At 41.4% G+C, this 21,280-nt stretch overlaps 1 protein-coding gene across 2 annotated transcripts; it reads left to right on the top strand.

Annotated features, from left to right (window-relative positions):
• Positions 1–877: 877 nt before the first annotated feature.
• LOC109907753 (cip1-interacting zinc finger protein) lies at positions 878–19,494 on the top strand. Of its 2 annotated transcripts, none has more exons than XM_020505932.2 (15): positions 878–1,571; positions 10,650–10,756; positions 10,897–11,051; positions 11,250–11,361; positions 13,358–13,436; positions 13,599–13,687; positions 14,077–14,159; positions 14,271–14,480; positions 15,114–15,244; positions 15,401–15,497; positions 15,623–15,736; positions 16,054–16,170; positions 16,263–16,341; positions 16,466–16,587; positions 16,719–19,494. In XM_020505932.2, exons 1-15 carry the CDS (start codon positions 1,534–1,536, stop codon positions 16,794–16,796), a joined length of 1,611 nt encoding a protein of 536 aa, XP_020361521.1. In that variant the 5' UTR covers positions 878–1,533; the 3' UTR covers positions 16,797–19,494. The 2 variants fall into 2 exon arrangements, with proteins under 2 accessions (XP_020361521.1, XP_020361522.1); XM_020505933.2 differs by having other exon boundaries at positions 14,077–14,163; positions 14,287–14,480.
• Positions 19,495–21,280: the final 1,786 nt, after the last annotated feature.

Here is a 21,280-nt window from a genome sequence, read left to right as displayed (position 1 = left end):
TGTTTATAGCGCAAGTGATCAATTGCACTAGTCAAACAAACAAAAAATCAAAGAAGCTAGACATCATTGTGAATGCAGCAAATAGATTTCTGGATCAACAGGTCTTTACAGCCGAAATGTTACAGGGAGTACTGAATGAAGATGTTCCCCCTTCCCAGGTTCCTGAGCCTGTGTAGGGATCTGAATAGGACAGTTTATTATTATTTTTTATTTAAAAAACATTCAGGGTAGTAGCGTGAATTTGGTTAGTGTTTCTGGTAATTAGTATTAGTATTTAGTACTCCATGCAGTAGGTGGCAGCAATACACCTTATGAGTATACCCTGCCAATTAACATCAAAGAAGAGCACTGCTCTAGCAAAGATTTTTATCACGAAACGAAGATAGATCACAGCTTGTCGTTTCCAATGGGAACACGAGTCATAGTGGGCAGAACAAGCAAGGAGGGGGGTAGAGCCAAGCACGCGCTAGCGATAACTTACTGGCGGGTTCTAGTAAATATATACATATTTCCGTTTGAGAACGCCTACTCAGTGAAGTTCACGTATGCAATAACTCAATTGGCATTTGCACTCCTAAACAGACATATATATATATTTTACTTTTGCAAAGAGTAATGTCTACTAAACGTAGTCCACTCTGTTCATAACAGAATATTTTTTGCAGAATTTCGACCCAAATCCATCCAGTTCCATCTTCTCCCACTACGTGTTTAGTGGGCTTTCTCTCAGTCGAAACGCCAACCGGATGCTTATCTGTCTCATTATTCTATCTGTTTCTCTAGTTTCTGTCACCTTTCACCAAAGACCTTCTCCTGTGCTTTCACCGCAGATGCGGAAGTGCGACACTGGAGGAGGTGGTAATTGAGACGCATTCAATGCAAAACACAAACTGACGAATTTTGATGGGGATTTTTTGTTATTTAATTTAGATTTGATGCACCAGTGTATCAATCGACTCTAGGGGATTCTTACATGCGGGACTTTTAATTTGAACATTTCCGACATTCCCCTGACACGGAAGTACTTTTTTTTAGTGTTGCTGACGAGACGCTGATATAGTATAGTATTTCTGAACTGGAGCTAGTGTGCATAGCCAGCAAATAAGTTTTGAAAGGGATAACAGTAACTACTGTTTTTGAAACCATCTAAAATATATGTGCCACGGAAGTAGGTATTGTAAATGCACAACTACAGCGCATTTCTTGATAATTTCATACTTTCAGCCAGCTAACGTAGCTATGCGTCATAGTACAGGTAAACTGGCTAGCTAACTAACTAGCTTGGTAAAGTTAGTCTAGATAACGTTAGCTATCTAAATTAGTATGTCAGCTGTACCGTTAATTAGACAAGCACATATGTAGCCAACCATATTTGATGTTAACTGGCTTCTTCGTAAAGGTTAGTAGCTAGTTATGTAACGTTATTTAGTTAGCAATATGTTCGGTCATCAACAACGCCTCCAACAGCAGCAACGTATTTAGCAGCTTCCACAACATCTCCAACAACGCCAGCAGCTACAAACAACCCAACTCATGCCATCCCAACTTCCACACCAGCACCAAATGAACCGGTAAGACATTCCTGCATGGGTGCTCTCTATCAAAACCCACTGAACCTAGATAATCTGGACACATTACATTTAACGTTTTTATTTTTGATAAAAATGTGTTAATTACATCCTCCACGGAGCCCCGTGTCCTAATATTTGCTATATGTCCCAACTGCTTGCTCTAGTTTTGAAGTAAATATCAAAAACATGAAAAAAACACCTTATTTCAGGGCATTTTTCACCCTGCCAGCTCCTATTAGTTCTATTGAGCATCATGGCACCGACTCGCCTTCTGAAAGTTCTATTCCCAGCCCATTGTTCTGCGTCACAATTCCAGCTTTGCTGGTAGCAATGCATTATTTAAGTGATAACGCCAGAGAAACCAGTGTTTGGAGGATATATTGGCACAGGTGTTGTTAGGCCTGCGACGGAGGGGGAGAGAGACTAACGGGAGGGAGACTAACAGATGGGAGAGGGTGAGAGAGAGACTAACAGGAGGAAGGCAGAGAGATACTAACTTAACTGATTTTAGAATTAAGACTCCATAGAACGGCAAATTTCAGATCCAGTGCCATCTTTGGGACGCAGGTGTGAAAGATTCAGCAGACTGCTGGCATTACACATCTGGCTAAAAGACTACTGTATCTCGCTGGAGTCACTTTTATTGATGACTTTGACACCTTCTGGAAACAGAAGTTGGTGTCTATATTCAGAACGACATTCCTGTAAAGCTTAGAGACGATCTAATGTTAAATACTGTTGAAGTAATATGGCTACAGGTTCACCTGCCTCACCTAAAGCCCATTCTTGTGGGAAGCTGCTATAGACCACCAAGTGCTAACAGTCAGTATCTGAATAATGTGTGAAATGCTTGATAATGTATGTGATCAACAGAGACGTACAGTTGAAGTCGGAAGTTTACATACACTTAGGTTGGAGTCATTAAAACTCGTTTTTCAACCACTCCACAAATTTCTTGTCAACAAACTATAGTTTTGGCAAGTCGGTTAGGACATCTACTTTGTGCATGACACAAGTAATTTTTCCAACAATTGTTTACAGACAGATTATTTCACTTATAATTCACTGTATCACAATTCCAGTGGGTCAGAAGTTTACATAAACTAAGTGGACTGTGCCTTTTAAACAGCTTGGAAAATTCCAGAAAATGATGTCATGGCTTTAGAAGCTTCTGATGGGCTAATTGACATTATTTGAGTCAATTTGAGGTGTAGCTGTGGATGTATTTCAAGGCCTACCTTTAAACTCAGTGCCTCTTTGCCTGACATCATGGGGAAATCGGCCAAGACCTCAGGAAAAAAAAAAGGTGAAAAAGTGCAAATCAATCCCAGAACAACAGCAAATGACCTTGTGAAGATGCTGGAGGAAACGGGTACAAAAGTATCTATATCCACAGTAAAACGAGTCCTATATCGACCTAACCTGAATGGCCGCCCAGCATTGTTATGTTTGGAGGAAAAGGGGGAGGATTGCAAGCCGAAGAACACCATCCCAACCGTGAAGCACTGGGGTGGCAGCATCATGTTGTGGGGGTGCTTTGCTACAAGAGGGACCAGTGACCTTCATCATGAGGCAGGAACATTTTGTGGATATATTGAAGCAACATCTCAAGACATCAGTCAGGAAGTTAAAGCTTGGTTGTAAATGGGTCTTCCAACTTGACAATGACCCCAAGCATACTTCCAAAGTTGTGGCAAAATGGCTTAAGGACAACAAAGTCAAGGTATTGGAGTGGCCGTCACAAAGACTGATCTCAACCCTACAGAAAATGTGTGGGCAGAACTGAAAAAAACGTGTGAGCAAGGAGGCCTGCAAACCTTACTTAGTTACACACGCTTTTTCAGGAGGAATGGGCCAAAATTCACCCAACTTATTGTGGAAAGCTTGTGGAAGGCTACCTGAAATGTTTGCCCAAAGTTAAACAATTTAAAGGCAATGTTACCAAATACTAATTGAGTGTATGTAAGTAAATGTATGACCCACTGGGAATGTGATGAAAGAAATAAAAGCTGACAATCATTCTCTTTACTATTAGTCTGACATTTCACGTTCTTAAAATAAAGTGGTGATCCTAACTGACCCAAGACAGAGAATTTTTACTAGGATTAAATGTCAGGAATTGTGAGACTGAGTTTAAATGTATTTGGCTAAGGTGTATGTAGACTTCAACTGTATATTTTCTGGGTGATTTAAATATTGACTGGCTATCATAAAGTTGCCCATTTAGGAAAATACTTCAAACTGTAACCAGTGCCTGCAACCTGGATCAGGTTGTCAGTCAACCTACCAGGGTAGTTAGAAACAGCACAGGAATTAAATCATTAGCATGTATTGATCACATCTCTACTAATGCTGCAGATATTTGGTATAAAGCAGTATCCAAATCCATAGGATGTAGTGATCACAATATAATAGCCATATCGGGGCGGCAGGGTAGCCTATTGGTTAGAGTGTTGGACTAGTAACCGGAAGGTTGCAAGTTCAAACCCCCGAGCTGACAAGGTACAAATCTGTCGTTCTGCCCCTGAACAGGCAGTTAACCCACTTTTCCTAGGCCTTCATTGAAAATAAGAATTTGTTCTTAACTGATCTTGCCTAGTTAAATAAAGGTAAAATAAAAAATAAATACAAATCTAGGAAAACCAAAGTTCCAAAGGTTGGGCCTAATATAGTGTATAAGAGGTCATAGAGTAAGTTTAGTAGTGACTCGTATGTTGATGATGTAAAGAATATTTGCTGGTCTGTGGATTGTAATGAGGAGCAACCAGATGCTGCACTTGACACACTTATGAAATTGCTTACTCCAGTTCTAATAAGCCCGCACCCATTAAGAAAATGACTGTAAACTGTTAAATCCCATTGGATTGATGAGGAATTAAAAAACTGTATGGTTGAGAGGTCAACCGATTTATGATTTTTCGATAGCGATTATTGGAGGACCAAAAAAGCCGATACCGATTTAATCGGCCAAATTTTTGTTAGATTTATTTGTAATAATGACAATTACAACAATACAGAATGAACTCATTTTAACTTAATACATCAATAAAATCAATTTAGCCTCAAGTAAATAATGAAACATGTTCAATTTGGTTTAAATAATGCAAAAACAAAGTGTTGGAGAAGAAAGTAAAAGTGCAATATGTCCTATGTAAGAAAGCTAACGTTTCAGTTCCTTGCTCAGAACATGAGAACATATGAAAGCTGGTGGTTTCTTTTAACATGAGTCTTCAATATTCCCAGGTAAGATTTTTTAGGTTGTAGTTATTACAGGAATTATTGGACTATTTCCCTCTATACAATTTGTATTTCATTAACCTTTGACTATTGGATGTTCTTATAGGCACTTTAGTATTGCCAGTGTAACAGTATAGCTCTCTCCTCGCTCCTCCCTGGGCTCGAACCAGCAACACAATGACAACAGCCACCATCGAAGCAGAGTTACCCATGCAGAGCAAGGGGAACAACTACTAGAAGGCTCAGAGCGAGTGATGTTTGAAACGCTATTAGCGCGTGCTAACTAGCTAGCCATTTCACTTCGGTTACACCAGCCTCATCTCGGGAGTTGATAGGCTTGAAGTCATAAACAGCGCACAACGAAGAGCTGCTGGCAAAACGCACGAAAGTGCTGTTTCAATGAATGTTTACGCGCCTGCTTCTGCCTACCACTGCTCAGTCAGATACTTAGATACTTCAAATCAAATGTATTTATATAGCCCTTCGTACATCAGCTGATATCTCAAAGTGCTGTACAGAAACCCAGCCTAAAACCCCAAACAGCAAGCAATGCAGGTGTAGAAGCACGGTGGCTAGGAAAAACTCCCTAGAAAGGCCAAAACCTAGGAAGAAACCTAGAGAGGAACCAGGCTATGTGGGGTGGCCAGTCCTCTTCTGGCTGTGCCGGGTGGAGATTATAACAGAACATGGCCAAGATGTTCATAAATGACCAGCATGGTCGAATAAGGCAGAACAGTTAAAACTGGAGCAGCAGCACGGCCAGGTGGACTGGGGACAGCAAGGAGTCATCATGTCAGGTAGTCCTGGGGCATGGTCCTAGGGCTCAGGTCCTCCGAGAGAGAGAAAGAGAGAATTAAGAGAGAGCACACTTAAATCCACACAGGACACCGAATAGGACAGGAGAAGTACTCCAGATATAACAAACTGACCCTAGCCCCCCGACACACAAACTACTGCAGCATAAATACTGGAGGCTGAGACAGGAGGGGTCAGGAGACACTGTGGCCCCATCCGAGCACACCCCCGGACAGGGCCAAACAGGAAGGATATAACCCCACCCACTTTGCCAAAGCATAGCCCCCACACCGCATACTACTTGTATGCTTGATACTTGTATTCCTTTATGTATATGTTTGTACCAGTCAAAAGTTTGGACAGACACCCCCTCATTCAAGGCTTTATTTTATATGTTATACATTGTAGAACAATAGTGAAGACATATCTTTGAAATAACACATGGAATTATGTAGTAACCAAAAAAGTGTATTAAAAAAAAATCTAAATATGAGATTCTTCAAAGTTCTTCAGTCAGATTATATGCAACGCAGGACACACTAGATAATATCTAGTAATATCATCAACCATGTGTAGTTAACTAGTGATTATGATTGTCTTTTATAAGATAAGTTTAATGCTAGCTAGCAACTTACCGTGGCTTACTGCATTCGCATAACAGGCAGTCAGTCTCCTTGTGGAGTGCAACGAGAGAGAGGCAGGTCGTTATTGCGTTGGACTAGTTAACTGTAAGGTTGCAAGATTGAATCCCCCAAGCTGACAAGGTGAAAATCTGTCGTTCAGCCCCTGAACGAGGCAGTTAACCCACCGTTCCTAGGCCGTCATTGAAAATAAGAATGTGTTCTTAACTGACTTGCCTAGTTAAATAAAGGTATATAAAAAACAAGATGCCTCTTCACAGTCCCGAAGTCCAGAACAGACTATGGAGGCGCACATTACTACATAGAGCCATTTAAAATATTTAAAAAAAAAGACATCTGACCAGCAGATGAATATCTGTTTTCCAGTCGTGAAATCCATAGATTAGGGCCTAATTTCTCATTTGTTTATTTAAATTGACTGATTTCTCATATGAACTGTAACTCAGTAAAATCTTTGTAAAGTATTTTTCCATGAGACCGAGAGCAATCATTCGAGCTCCACCGCTAATGTGCTCGCCTGTACCAACCAAGTTATCATGACAGGATTTGCTAATCTGAGAGCTATTCCCCAAGTTTCATTGCATCAAAAATAAATAAACTTACTGTATATCTGCTGTTGACTTATTTCACTCACCTCGACATCATCGCTTTTCAAAGTGCAAGGACGTCTCCGAATCCGTATCGCCAACCAACACAGCCTCTATCACAGTGAAAAGTCGTGTCTGCTTTGGCATTTTGAGTAATTAAGTTTTTTTTTAAACTTTGGAAGTCAAATTACAGCATACCCTGTTTCTGGTAGATTACAACAGCCACGCGAATATGACGACAGGTTGTTAGCAAGTTAATTTCGCAATATTGATTACAGATATTATTGTTAGAAAAACAAGGCCGTTCGCGGCCGCTATATTAATTAAAAGGCCGTCGATGACCGCTATGGGTTCTAAAGAGTTAACAAGGTTACAGCTACTTTGTGAGTGATATCACTGTTTGCCTGTGTACAAGTTTGGTGACCCACAGTGCCAGAGATGGCTGGCGCCTAACCATCAAATATGGAAAAAAAGGTGTAAAACCTAAACAAAACGCGGGTCCATATTTCAAGATGTGGCCAATTTGAAACTGCCAGAATAATTTTTTTTTTAAATTAAGAAATACAAAAATGTTTGACAATTTTTGGTTTCTAAATGGCTGGTGGGTAATTTGATATGCATCGAAATCGGTTCCTTCGCAGGCATTGAAGTGAGTGCATGCTGCGCAGGTTGCTAACCAAATGGATCGGTCTTGCTCATTGAATTGTCAATCTGACGCAGTTGCTACCTCAGATTATGAGCTCAGCGAGTGTCGCGATTGAGGTATGTTGTACCCATAGCTCAATGACAGCTGCTGTGGGGAGGACGGTTCATAATAATGGCTGGAATGGAGTCAATGGAATGGTATCAAAAACATGGAAACCATGCCTTTGTGTTTGATACCATTCCGTTGACTGCATTCCAGCAATTATAATGAGCCTCACTGCCGCAGCTGGTCATGGGGAGGAGCAAGAGCTTATAAACCCATACTGTTTTTGCAGAGGAAAAAATCTAACCCTATGTCTTTTAAAAGAAAAGTTAGGTAATACCTATTTTAGCCTTGACCCTGAACAGACAGTAACCTCAGCCATGACCCTAATTCTAGGATAGGGTAGCCTACAACACTTTTTAAAACTTTGGTATTTATTACTTCAAGGCAGAAGACTTGATAAACTAGCCACATTTATTTATATTTTTTCCCTGTGAAAGTCCAGCAATTAGCGTAAGGCAGGTTTGACTGATCTATGTGTGTGTGTATATATATATATATATATATATATATAAAAAAAAAACATTTTTTTTTTTAAATCATGAAATGTTTAAGTATTCTCTGCATTCTGTTGTCCTCTTCGTGATGTCAAACCTTCCTGTTTCTCCAATTAAAGGACATGTCTGAGTATCTTTCCCAAATGTTTTTAGAATATTTTGCACTTATGTTTCTATGACATAGAGAAAATTAATGCGAACAAGAGAGAAAATGTTTTTTTTGTGATTTGACCTATAAAATCAACACTAGATCTTTTATGCAAATCATAGGTTGTAAAAGTAGGCAAAATTTATTGCGACACATTCATTTAAATGCTTTTTTATATGATTTGATTATATCATATATTGATTACATTTTCTGTCTGGTGCCTAACAAAAACATTTGCTCGTGAAAGATCCTTCATGGTCAATCAGTGAGAAATAGCCTATTTAAAGGTTGAACATTTCTAACTGCCAATGTCTGTTGAATGTCTAATTTAAAACCTACTTTACCTCGGTGTGTTGCCTTAAGAGCTACGATGCTTGCGGTACTGCTTTGGAAGCATAAGGACATAATCTTTCATATCAGAAATAATAAAAATAAAAAAGGTTAAATTGATGAACAACCTTTATTATAGGGTTCCCACACAGCCATATTTCCATGTTACAGCGCATAAAAAAAAGTGTTTTAATTTTTCTATATGCTTTAATCCTTTTTTCTTTTTCTTGTTTATTTTTTAAACCTTAAATACAATTTTGTAAGATGGCGCCGACAGATGGTTTCTTTGTGTCGAGTCCTTAAACTATGCAGTATTTTAGTTTTTTTATTGTATTATTTCTTGTATAGTTAGCCCATAAAATCTTAAGTTATTTACATACAGCCGGGAAGAACTATTGGCTATAAGAGCGACGTCAACTTACCAACATTACGACCAGGAATATGCCTTTCTTGATGCAGATCCTTTGTTCAGACCACTACCCAAGACATTGGATCTAATCCCAGAGACTAGTTAAGGATCCTATCACCTTCAACTTACCTGCCACCATAGGCCCACTTCAGTTTGCATACCGCCCCAGAAGGTCCACAGACGATGCAATTGCCATCACACTGCCCTATCCCATCTGGACCATAGGAATACCTATGTAAGAATGCTGTTCATTTGACAACAGCTCAGCATTCAACACCATAGTACCATCCAAGCTCATCATTAAGCTGGAGGCCCTGGGTCTCGACCCAGCCCTGTGTAATTGGGTCCTCGACTTTCTGACGGGCTGCCCCCAGTTGGTGAAGGTAGGAAACATCTCACCTTCGCTGACCTTCAACACTGGGGACCCACAAGGGTGCGTGCTCAGCCCCCTCCTGTACTCCCTGTTCACCCATGACTGTGGCCATGCACGTCTCCAACTCAATCAAGTTTGCAGATGACACAACAGCAGTGGGCTGAAGATATTTGGCTTGTCACCTAAAACCCTCACCAACTTTTACAGATGCATAATTGAGAGCATCCTTTCGGGCTGTATCACCACCTGGTTCTGCACAATGCATCACCGGGGGCAAACTCTGCCCTCCATGACACCTACAGCACCAGATGTCACAGGAAGGTCAAAAAGATAATCAAGGACAACAACCACCCGAGCCACTGCCTGTTCACCCCTCTACCATCCAGAAGGCGAGGTCAGTACAGGTGCATCAAAGCTGGGACCGAGAGACAGCTTCTATCTCAAAGCCATCAGACTGCCAAACAGCAATCACTAACTCAGAGAGGCTGCTGCCTACATAGACTCAAATCATTGGCCTCTTTTTAATAAATGGATCACTTTTTAATAATGTTTACTTATCTTACATTATTAATCTCCTATGTAAATACTGTATCTTATACCATCTCTTCTATCTTGCCTATGCCGCTCGGCCATCGCTCATCCATAAATTTATATGTACGTATTCTTATTCCATCCCTTTCGATTTGTGTGTATTGGGTAGTTATTGGGGAATTGTTAGATTACTTGATAGATATTACTGCACTTTCGGAACTAGAAGCACAAGCATTTAACATCTGCTAACCATGTGTATGTGACCAATGCAATTTGATTTGACTACCTGTGCTAATGAAATGACTGTCGCCCCTATCTGCGTCTCCAGACACTTGTGTGTACAGAAGACCGACGCACAAACATGTCACTGAAAAATAGTGTCGGCTGCAACTGTGTGGTAAAACGGTGTACAGTAACTGTGTATTTTGCATTTGTGACATTATCTGAAAGTAGAGGGATTTATGCTTCTATACCGCAATTGACAACCAATTCACGTTTAGATGGAGTATATGGCTGTTTTGGCATCCAGAGCCAATTCGCCCTTTAAACAGAACATGTAAGGTCCTTGTACTAAGGATTAACGTTAGGCTCCTTGATTCCAATATTAGGCTCTGACTGGTGACTCAATGTTGTCACACGATTTGCTAGTAACCGGTTATCGATAGTCCACTCTTTTGATATAAGAGAACGGAGATGAGCATTCCTCAGCTACACTGAACCTAGTAATAAAGTCAAACACCTTATCCAGATTTTTGTCTAACTTTCTAATTTTGATCAATCAGACCACCACCACCTAGTATGATCTACCTCTGCCCAGTTCCCCGGGCCTCTCTCCTTGCCACCAACCCCATGCTGCAAGGGGCACTGCTCATGCAACAACCGATGCGAGGTAAGTCTCTGTCTTATCTTCTCGCACAGGAAGGTGGTTAATGTTTTAGTAGCATATAGAAGAGTCAAAATGCTGTGGATGTTATAGGGAAAAGGAATTATCCTCCAAGTACATACAATGTCTTCCTCCTCTATCTATAGGTAACATGCGAGGCTTGGCCATGGGTAGTGGGCTACCCTTTACTTCATTTTTGTCTGAGGGGACAAGGCAATCTCTCCTTGGACCGGCTCCTATTCCCCAAGTGGGATTATTCGCATCAGGACCCAATCATTCCCTTACACACTTTTTAAACAAGGTTCATCATCTTTTTTTCTACCACTCTGAATCGGAGAACCTTTCTGGGCAGGACCGCTTCAGTATAGGCTATATCTACAATACTATTATCTTCTTTACTTAAATTAACATGGCGCAACTGCACATCCTAAAATGATCTGTGAGTGTGAACTATTGATTTAATGATGTGTGGTGTTTTGTTGTATTTGTGTCCAAACAGGACATTTGTGTTAGGAAGAGGAAGAAGGAACAGACAGGAAGTGCTGGGGACCAGCTGAGCTCCAGCAGTGCAGAGGGGCTAGGGGAGAGGGATGATAGGACTCCCAATACAGGTGAGTCCCATGGTCTTATCTCACTTATACACCTGACTCTAGAAACCCTCTTAGTTAACCTGGCAACTTATTTCTGTTGACCCTCAGCCACACAGCCACAATAAAAATCCATGTTTGACAGTCAATCTTCCGTGTGTGAACAAAGAAAATGGTGGTCTGGGTCATCAAAAGTAAAGTACCACATGAAATACTGTTAACTTCTTATGGCTGGGGGACAGTATTGAGTAGCTTGGATAATAAGGTGCCCAGAGTAAACTGCTTGCTACTCAGGCCCAAAAGCTAGAATATGCATATAATTAGTAGATTTGGATAGAGAACACTCTGACGTTTCTAAAACTGTTTGAATGATGTCTGTGAGTATAACAGAAGCCATATGACAGGCAACCTGAGAAAAAATCCAACCCGGAAGTGGGAAATCTGAGGTTTGTAGTTTTTCCAAGTCATTGCCTATCGAATATACAGTGTCTATGGGGTCATATTGCACTGCCCAGGGCTTCCACTAGATGTCAACAGTCTTTAGAACCTTGTTCCAGGCTTCTACTGTGAAGGGGGAGAGAATGAGAGCTGTTTGAGTCAGGTGTCTGGCAGAGTGCCATGAGCTAAATCATGTGCGTGGCAGTGAGAGGTAGCTGCGTTTTCATTTCTAAAGACAAAGGAATTGTCCAGTTGAAACATTGAAGATTTATGATTAAAAACATCCTAAAGATTGATTCTATACATCGTTTAACATGTTTCTATGAACTGTAATATAACTTTTTGGACTTTTCGTCTGAACTTTCTCCCTGGATTTGTGAACTAAACGTGCGAACAAAAAGGAGGTATTTGGACATAAATGATGGACTTTATCAAACAAAACGAACATTTATTGTGGAACTGGGATTCCCGGGAGTGCATTCCGATCAAGATCATCAAAGTTAAGTGAATATTTATAACGCTATTTCTGAGTTTTGTGACATCTCCTTGGTTGGAAAATTGCTGTATGTTTTTCTGTGGCTAGGTGCTATAAACAACAAAGGCCATAAAGACTGACACAGCGGTTGCATTAAGGAGAAGTTTATCTATCTTTCCATGCATAACACTTGTATCTTTTATCAACGTTTATTATGAGTATTTCTGTAATTTGATGTGGCTCTGCACTTTCACCGGATGTTTGTTTTGAGACAATGCATTTCTGAACAAAACACACCAATTTCAAATTAGGTTTTTGGACATAAAGATGAACTTTATTGAAGAAAACACACATTTATTGTGTAACATGAAGTCCTTTGAATGCCATCTGATGAAGATCATCAAAGGTTAGTGATTAATTTAATTGCTATTTCTGACTTTTGTGAGCCCTCTCCTTGGCTGGAAAATGGCTGTATGGTTTTCTGTGACTAGGTGCTGACCTAACATAATCATTTGGTGTGCTTTCGCCATAAAGCCAATTTGAAATCGGACACTGTGACTGGATTTATAAGAAATGTATCTTTAAAATGGTGTAAAATGTGTATGTTTGAGGAATTTTAATTATGGGATTTCTGTTTTGAATTGGGCGCCCTGCAATTTCATTGGCTGTTGGCGAGGTGGGACGCTAGCCTGACCTGACCCACGCTAGAGTGACCTGACCTTAATCTGACCTGACCTTGGCCCCCATTCCTCACTAATCCACAGCTCTCCACCCTTATCAATGACCGCAACCATGTGATTGCCTTTTCCCTTACTTAGTAACATTCCAAGCCCCTGGCTCATATTCAACCATAATTGATTCCACCATATTCATTAATTTTTACATATAATCATTCACTTCTGGTGTAGCAAATATTTCAATTTACAACAACTGAAGCCAGACTGTGGCCCTTCTCCTTATCATAAGATACATGATGTATAACAATAACATGTTCTGCTATAATGTAAATGTTCAAGTTTATAAGTCAGAACCCATCAATTTTAAGTGTCTTGATATGCCTATTTCAATTTTGTGCTGATCTGGGTATGTGTTATACTTGTTTTACAGAGATGCAGGAAGCGGAATCAGTTGGACAATTCTTTGCAAAGCAACAGGAGCCTGAGATGAAGAAGCAGAAGATGAATGGGTAAGTATCTAACTGGAGTTGTTCAGTAGGGCTCACCGCACAAAATTTTGCCATGGAAAACAAAAGTCTGTCACTTGTCTACTTACTGAACACAGACTAGTTATTCTGCCTGTTTTTTGTTATTGTTAATCTTTTTATTTTCTGGACTGGTCTTATTCACAGGTCAGAAGAGCCTGTGAATATAAAAATTGGACAAGAGGCAGTCCAGAAGTCTGATAATGAAATGTCAACAGATGTACCTCAGCCTGTAGGTGTGTTTTAGAGATTTTATGGCAGTCTTGATTCTGACACTTTGCTGTTGTAATGAAATAGGAATCAAATCAATGGTATCGATATTTGCAACTGACATACCAGGAGATATGAAATAGGTAATCAGGGGTGTATTTATTAGTGCACACTGTAGCCAAATTCTTTGCAACAGAAACAATTTGCAATGAAAACAAGTGTTTGTAATTGGACAAGTTCAGCATAGTCCCTTCGGCTGTTTGCTTCCATTTGATTTGTAGTGAATATAGCTCTGCTTACAGCTAAACCATTACCCTTATACATTGTTTATTTTTATATGTATGCTGCAGGTCCAGCTTTTGTTTTAATTCATCCATTGTTGTTTTAGCACACAATATATTTTGCTTTTCCATAGACATCTCTGCTCTCGAGTACAGAGGAGGAAGCACTTCCATTCAAGTGGCGGAGGAATGTTGCAAAGAAAGTATAACAGCTGAAGTAGGTGGGCACTAAAGGAATTTAATTTAGTAATCCTGATTTTCAAAAATGTTCCATCTGCGAGTGTTATCGGTGCTGACACTGGATGCTGTCCTGTGTGTTGGGCTAAAGCATGTTCTGGGGGTAGGCACATCCCTGAAAGTCACCATCCAGCAGAGCAGCGAGAGCCGGGCGTTCAGCACAGGCCTAGAGGAGTTGGCTGCAGCAACAGCCACAGGGACCCCCTGTGGTGTAGGGGGACAGGGTGAGGACAGTGACAGAGGAGCTGCGACTGACAGCCACTACTGCTACATCTGCAGCAACCCCTACCACAACCAGCAGGTGAGGATAAAGCCACACACGTAAAGCTAGCACAAGTACTATTGTTAGTTTTTACCCTGTTATTTAGAACCTGACGGACAACCATGAAAAGCTTAAACCAGGTTTTAGTTACGCAATGAGTCAGACAGCTGAACAGACAAAGACGTGTTCCCACCAGCACAAGTCTCCTCCTTCCCTCTAAACATGTCATCTTTATTGATAGGCAGGAAGTTAAGTGATGTGGGTAATAAACTGTTCCTTCTCCCTTAATGTGACCTGACCTTGGCCCCCATTCCTCACTAATCCACAGCTCTCCACCCTTATCAGTGGCCGCAACCATGTGATTGCCTTTCCCTTACTCAGTAACATTCAAAGCCCTTGGCTCATATTTCAAGTTTAGAAGTCAGAACCCATCACTATAAAAACCAAATAGCTGCTTGGGGAATGGACTGTCAATGTCATGCTTGTTAGAGCAATTCAATACATTTTAGAATAAGGCTGTGAAATGTGGAGAAAGTCAAGGGGACTGAATACTCTGAGTATTTTTTTGTCATAGTTATTAATACTGTATGTAAGTATTGATGCTCATCCTGTGAAATGAATGGTATTTTACAACTCATTCATTTTGTCTGTCTGCCCCTCACCTGCCTGCAGAATTTCCAGAACCATATGAACGGATTGGAACATCAACAGCGTATGATGGAGATTCAGCAAGTGAGCAATGCCTGTCTGGTCAATCTATTACCACGGGTCGGCGACTCTCTACAGGGTACACACAAAGCCAGGTAAGGGGCAAACTCTACCATATTACTCACTACACTTCTCTATCATCACAATCCGCTGTCAGTGTTGGTGAGACTGAGACACGGGGACTGGCAGTAGTCAGGCAGCCTGGCAAATGCAATAGAGTGGATTTCAAATTATGTTTGGCTACATTCCAGGGGCAAAAAGCCAGCAGGGGTGCAGCGCTGGTGTGCAACATGCCAAACACACTTTACCGGCGACCTCCTCGAGCACCGGAGGACCAAGGACCACAAGGTAAAGGTGACATCAGAGAGAAGCACTAAGGTTGGGAAGAGTAAAAAGGTGAAATGGGCTTTGTGGAGAATGGAAGCGGGTAGAGCCATAACATTATAAACATTTTCTTCTCTCTGGTTTCTAAGCTATCAAAGCAGTCCTCACGTCCCTTCTGCACTGTCTGCACTCGCCAGTTCAGGACGCCACGGAAGTTTGTGGAGCATATGAAGTCCCGAGAACACAAGCGGAATGTGGAGGAGGTGTGTGCATGTGAATAAACAACAGTAGTGCATAATAATGTGTGTTTATGAAATATGGACTTTTTAATTTTTGGTTTGGGGCATTTGTCCTTGTTTATCATCTATGACTATTGACTAGTCTTGCTTGGCTACTAGCCACTTCAGGGGCAAATCCTAACTGCCACTTTAGTCAAAATGTCAATGCATTACTAAGTGAAAATTAGACAGTTGGGATTTGTCCCTCACTGAGCAATGCACCGTTCATGAAGCACAATATCCAACAGGGGGCATTGTTTAGCTTAATGTTGATTCACCTCATGTCCTCCTTTTGACCCCAGCTCCAGGAGGAAGGAGAGCCAGAGGTCATTGAAGAACTCATCACTGTGGATGCAGTGGGATGTTTCGAGGGAGAAGATGACTTTGAGGAGGAGACCCACGAGGATGAGGATAGCAGGGTATTAATGGACAAAATTTCCCAAGGAACATAACTGCCATGCGTCATGTACATTTCTTTCCAAGTGTTTAATTTCTCACTCTGTTTTTGCAGGGTTCGCAGCCTGGTCAAAGAGCAGTCCCGCAAGAGCATGTGGGGGACTACGAAGCGTTTGATTCTGAAACACAATACGGTGATTATGCTGTTGCTTTGATGACACACACAGTCACTCAGAAAGGATTGAAAAAAATGAAACTGTAGGACAGAAAGTGAGACGAAGCATTATTTATTTCCCGCCTCTCCATTTTTTTCTCCAGGTTCAAGCTTTGTTGTCCCAGTGACTGGTTTCCTCTGCAGACTGTGCCATAAGTTCTTCTATTTCGAGTCCACGGCCAGGCACTTTCACTGCAAGTCCCTCATACACTTCCAGAACTTACAGGTATGCGCCATAGACCCAATGGCATTCATACTTATTGTCTTGTTGTCAAACGGAAGCAATTACTGACATCGCCTCCACAGTGCTTGCTCTCTTTTCATTCCTCACATCTGCCTCTTATGTCTCTGTATTAGAAGTACGAAGCCTTGAAGAATCAAGAGCGGAGGACACGAGGACATGCAGCCGAACAGTGGGGGACTCCCATGACTTGAGAGAATACAAAGTGGTTATCCAAGTGAAAAATGACTGTACAAATGACTGCAACATGGCTAGGGACAACACACATCCCTGTGGTACCTCCTTTACCACAATCAAGATGCATCCTGTTGTCTCTACTCAGGACAAGGCAGAGCAGGACAATATCTCCACTGCCACTCAGCAGGTCTCAGAACAGCTGAACTCAGACTCCGTATTGCCAAATACCTCCGTCGCTGTCCATAGGCCGTGCTGCTGTGCCACCCAGCCTCCTTCTGGCTCAAGCTGTGGATTGAAGAACATATGGTAAAGCCGTCTCCATGCCAAAGCTGCCAAAGGTCCCAACCGAGACTCCAGGAGTATGGGCATGATGTGACTGGAGAAAAATGCTCCTGCAGAGGTGGAGAGGCTCTTGCTTTGCATGCAGGGCAACAGGAAACAAACATGAGCATACCTCAAACTGCAAGCGAGCCACTACGATGCAGCCTCTTGGAAAGAGAGCATTTGGAGCAGGGGAGCTCCACGCTGTTGATGCCACATATACTCAAACTGGACGAGGACAGAGAACTAGTCAACAGAGAGAAAGTGGAACTAAAGGAGTCAGCTGGGATGAAGCCAGGAAAGTCCAGGACCACATTGAAAAGAATGGCCTCAAATGAAATCCACAAGGACAACCCACCCAACAGAACGCAGGAAATTAACACAAACTAAGCCTGACAAGTCGTTAATGATGATTGATAATGATAATGATGGGATATCTACACATTTGGTGTGTGTGCGAGTTTGACGTTGCCAAAGATAAGATTTCACAGACAAATCCTTTTTGGTTACAGTAAAGTAGGCCTAGTTTAGTTTGAATGGAATCAACAGTTTGTGTTACTATTTTATTAAGTGATAGCATTCACAGTATTGCAAGCTTAGCCCCACCTGAAACAGGAAACACCTGTTTCCATCTATTCTTATTCTAGGATTTGCAGTTTGCTGTAGCTTATGCGTTGAGGTGATCAACATTATTGATGCTGGTTTGAGAGAGGGTGGATTAAGTTATTTTAAGCTAGGTAATTAACTAAATATATCATCTGATGCATGCATTTCATCTTGTGACTTGCATTACCATGCTAGAGGACACACTTCGGCAAATCAGTATAGAGACCTTTCTGTGTTTGCAAACATTTATACACAAGGGCGATCGGCGCAAGTTGGTGGCAGAACAAGGAGATATTTGGATTTTAAGACTCGTATGAATGAATGTCCTACTTAATATAACACTTTGCAATCTTTTTTTGTGTGTTATTTCTTACATTATTAGCCCAGATAGTTGTTTGATATCAGAGCAGCAGTAACTCACCAGCATTACGAATAAGACTTTCCCGAGTTGGATCCTTCTCCACCGGCAGAGAAGAGGTATTCGGGGTGGACTTCTAGTCAGTCTCAGGAGGCGTGCACACCATCCACTACTTCCGAGTATATTACTCGCTAATGTTCAGTTTCTGAACAATAAACTAGAACCGTTTAGGGTGAGGATTGTTTTCCAGAGTGACATCAGGGACTGTAACATACTCTGTTTCACAGAATCATGGCTCTCTTGGGATATACTGTCCCCATCCATACATCATCATACATCATGCAGATAGTAATGAAGAACTCTCTGGGAAGAAGGGCGGTTGTGTATGTTTCATGATTAACTACTCATGGTGTGATTGTGATGACATAGACACTCAAGTAATTTTGTTCACCTCACCTAGAATACCTCACAATCAAATTCCGACTGAATTATCTCCAAGAGAATTATCTTCGGTTATAGTCACAGCCATGTATATTCCCCTTCAAGCCGATACCACGACGGCCCTCAAGGAACTACACTGGACTTAATGCAAACTGGAAACCACATATCCTGAGGCCGCATTTATTGTAGCTGGGGATTTTAACAAACCAAAGTTGAGGAAATGCTACCGAAGTTCTATCACTACTATTGTAGTATTTGCTGTTCATTGACTTTTGCTCAGCCTTTAACACCATAGTACCCTCCAAGCTCATCATTACGCTCGGGGCCCTGGGTCTGAACCGCCCCCAGGTAGTAAAGGTAGGAAACAACATTTCCACTTTGCTGATCCTCAACACATGGGCCCCACAAGGGAGGGGGCTGACTGTGTGGCCACGCACGACACCAACTCAATCATCAAGTTTGCAGACGACTCAACAGTAGTAGGCCTGATTTCCAACAATGACGAGACAGCCTACCGGGAGGTGAGGGCCCTGGCGGTTGTGGTGCCAGGAAAATAACCTCTCTCCTTAAAGTCAATAAAACTAGGAAGCTGATTGTGGACTTCGATGTGGATGCACGCCACTATCGACGGGACCGCAGTGGAGAAGGTGGAACGCTTCAAAATCCTGGGCGTACACATCATTATCTGAAATTAAATGGTCCACACAGACGATTTCAAGAAAGTGTTTTACTCAATTGTTTCGATCAATGTTGAGCTCATCCGCAATGTGATGAATTATAAATATTAATTGCTATTAGCTAATTCATATTGGGGTTTCTGTCAGCTGAGGGTTAGCTAAATATGACCGCTTGTGTTACTTCAATCTTTCCTTAGTTAGCGCTAGGACTAATTTAGCCTACATTTTCCAGTTTGGATGATTGTGTATGCTGTCGCTACTTTTGTGAATGTCTGAACATTGGATCCAAAAATAAACTGGTCACATTCAGGATATAACTTTTTAGGACTGTTTGTTCAAAATGTTTCTGAAAAAACAATGTGGCTAGCTCAAATGCCAACTGTTGCGTCAATCAAAACTGGACGTTCTAAATAAGTGTTTTAATCACACCAGTTTGAGCATACGCTACAGGGACCACTGAATAATGATCACACCTGTTTGTTGGTATGTGTGAAAAGGTTAAATAGCCATCACTAGCCGGCTACCACCCAGTTACACAACCCTGCACCGTAGAGGCTGCTGCCCTATATACATAGACATTAAATCACTGGCCACTTTAGTAATGTTTACATACTGCTTTACTCATCTCTTATGTATGATCTTGTCGGAATCGGTACAGCCCCAGGGTGTCTTCATGTGTCGCGCCGACAGAAATGAACATCTCCCTGGGAAGAAGAAGGGGCGGGGGTGCATGTTTCATGATTAACCACTCATGGTGTTATCATAATATACAGGATCTCAAGTTCTTTTGTTCACCTGACCTAGAATTCCTTACAATCTTCCATATTATCTCCCAAGATAATTATCGTCGGTTATTGTCATAGCCGTGTATATCCCCTTCAATTTGGACAAAGTTTCGGATATTCTATTCTACTGTATTTTAGTCAATGCCACTCTGACATTGCTCTTCCTAATATTTATATACTTCTTTAATTCCCTTTTACTTTTAGCTTTGTGTGGATTGTTAGATACTACTGCATTTTTTGCTAGGAACAAGAATTTCGCTACACCCGCGGTAACATCTGCTAAATATGTGTGTGTGACTAGTACAGTTTAATTTGAACTTCAACCAGTAAAATGGCTCTTTTGGCTAGCTTTTGCTACAGCCTATATCAATGAGTTATCATTCTAGCTAACAACTGCTGCAAAGATAACAACCAAATATAATCTTATTGACTGTTCAAGCAAAAATCAAAACATCAAATCTAGGCTATGTTGAATGGGCGCAAATGGCGATGGCTTTCTTATTGCCGCCAAGAGTGCATGACGTCAGTGTCTCGTCTACTGGAAAAGGGTCTATACATGTGGTAACTACTGCTTACAGAGTGAGCTGTATAACCCAGCGTTAAGCATTATGGGGCTGAGGTATCACTCCATACTTGGAGCAGGTGTCTGAACCCAAGGCAACGGTAAAGATATTGGTCAGTTAAAATTTGAGGAGTCTGCACTGGCATCAGCAGTACCAGACTGACATTGAGCAGGGACATGGCAGACCAGGTAAGAAGTGCACCGACCTAGGCCCTGGTGGGGTCATACAGTGGCTTGCGAAAGTATTCACCCTCCTTGGCACGTTTTGCAGCAAGTCTCTATAAGCGTGGCACATCTAGCCACTGGGATTTTTGCCCATTCTTCAAGGCAAAACTGCTCCAGCTTCTTCAAGTTGGATGTGTTCCGCTGGTGTACAGCAATCTTTAAATCATACCACAGATTCTCAGTTGGATTGAGGTCTGGGCTTTGACTAGGCCATCCCAAGACATTTAAATGTTTTCCCTTTAAACCATTGGAGTGTTGCTTTAGCAGTATGCTTAGGGTCATTGTCCTGCTGTAAGGTGAACCTCCATTCCAGTCTCAAATCTCTGGAAGACTGAAACAGGTTTCCCTCAATAATTTCCCTGTATTTAGCCCCATCCATCATTCATTCAATTCTGACCAGTTTCTCAGTCCCTGCCGTTGAAAAGCATGGATGATTTTCTCAGGGTGATGAGAGGTGTTGGGTTTGCGCCAGACATAGCGTTTTCCTTGATGCACAAAAAGCTACATTTTAGTCTCATCTGATGAC

This window comes from Oncorhynchus kisutch, linkage group LG17 (genome assembly GCF_002021735.2).
Source record: "Oncorhynchus kisutch isolate 150728-3 linkage group LG17, Okis_V2, whole genome shotgun sequence".
NCBI lineage: Eukaryota > Metazoa > Chordata > Actinopteri > Salmoniformes > Salmonidae > Oncorhynchus > Oncorhynchus kisutch.
The sequence above is the reverse complement of the archived record's forward strand: the minus strand, read 5'-3'. Positions and strand labels throughout refer to the sequence as shown.

Bases quoted from the DNA above. Each gene is read 5' to 3' on its own strand.
- LOC109907753 (XM_020505932.2), top strand. From the start codon at position 1,534: ATGCCATCCCAACTTCCACACCAGCACCAAATGAACCG. The intron at 11,052-11,249 runs GTTCATCATCTT...GTGTCCAAACAG, and splicing joins TTACACACTTTTTAAACAAG to GACATTTGTGTTAGGAAGAG. The intron at 16,342-16,465 runs GTGATTATGCTG...TTTTTTCTCCAG, and splicing joins TGATTCTGAAACACAATACG to GTTCAAGCTTTGTTGTCCCA.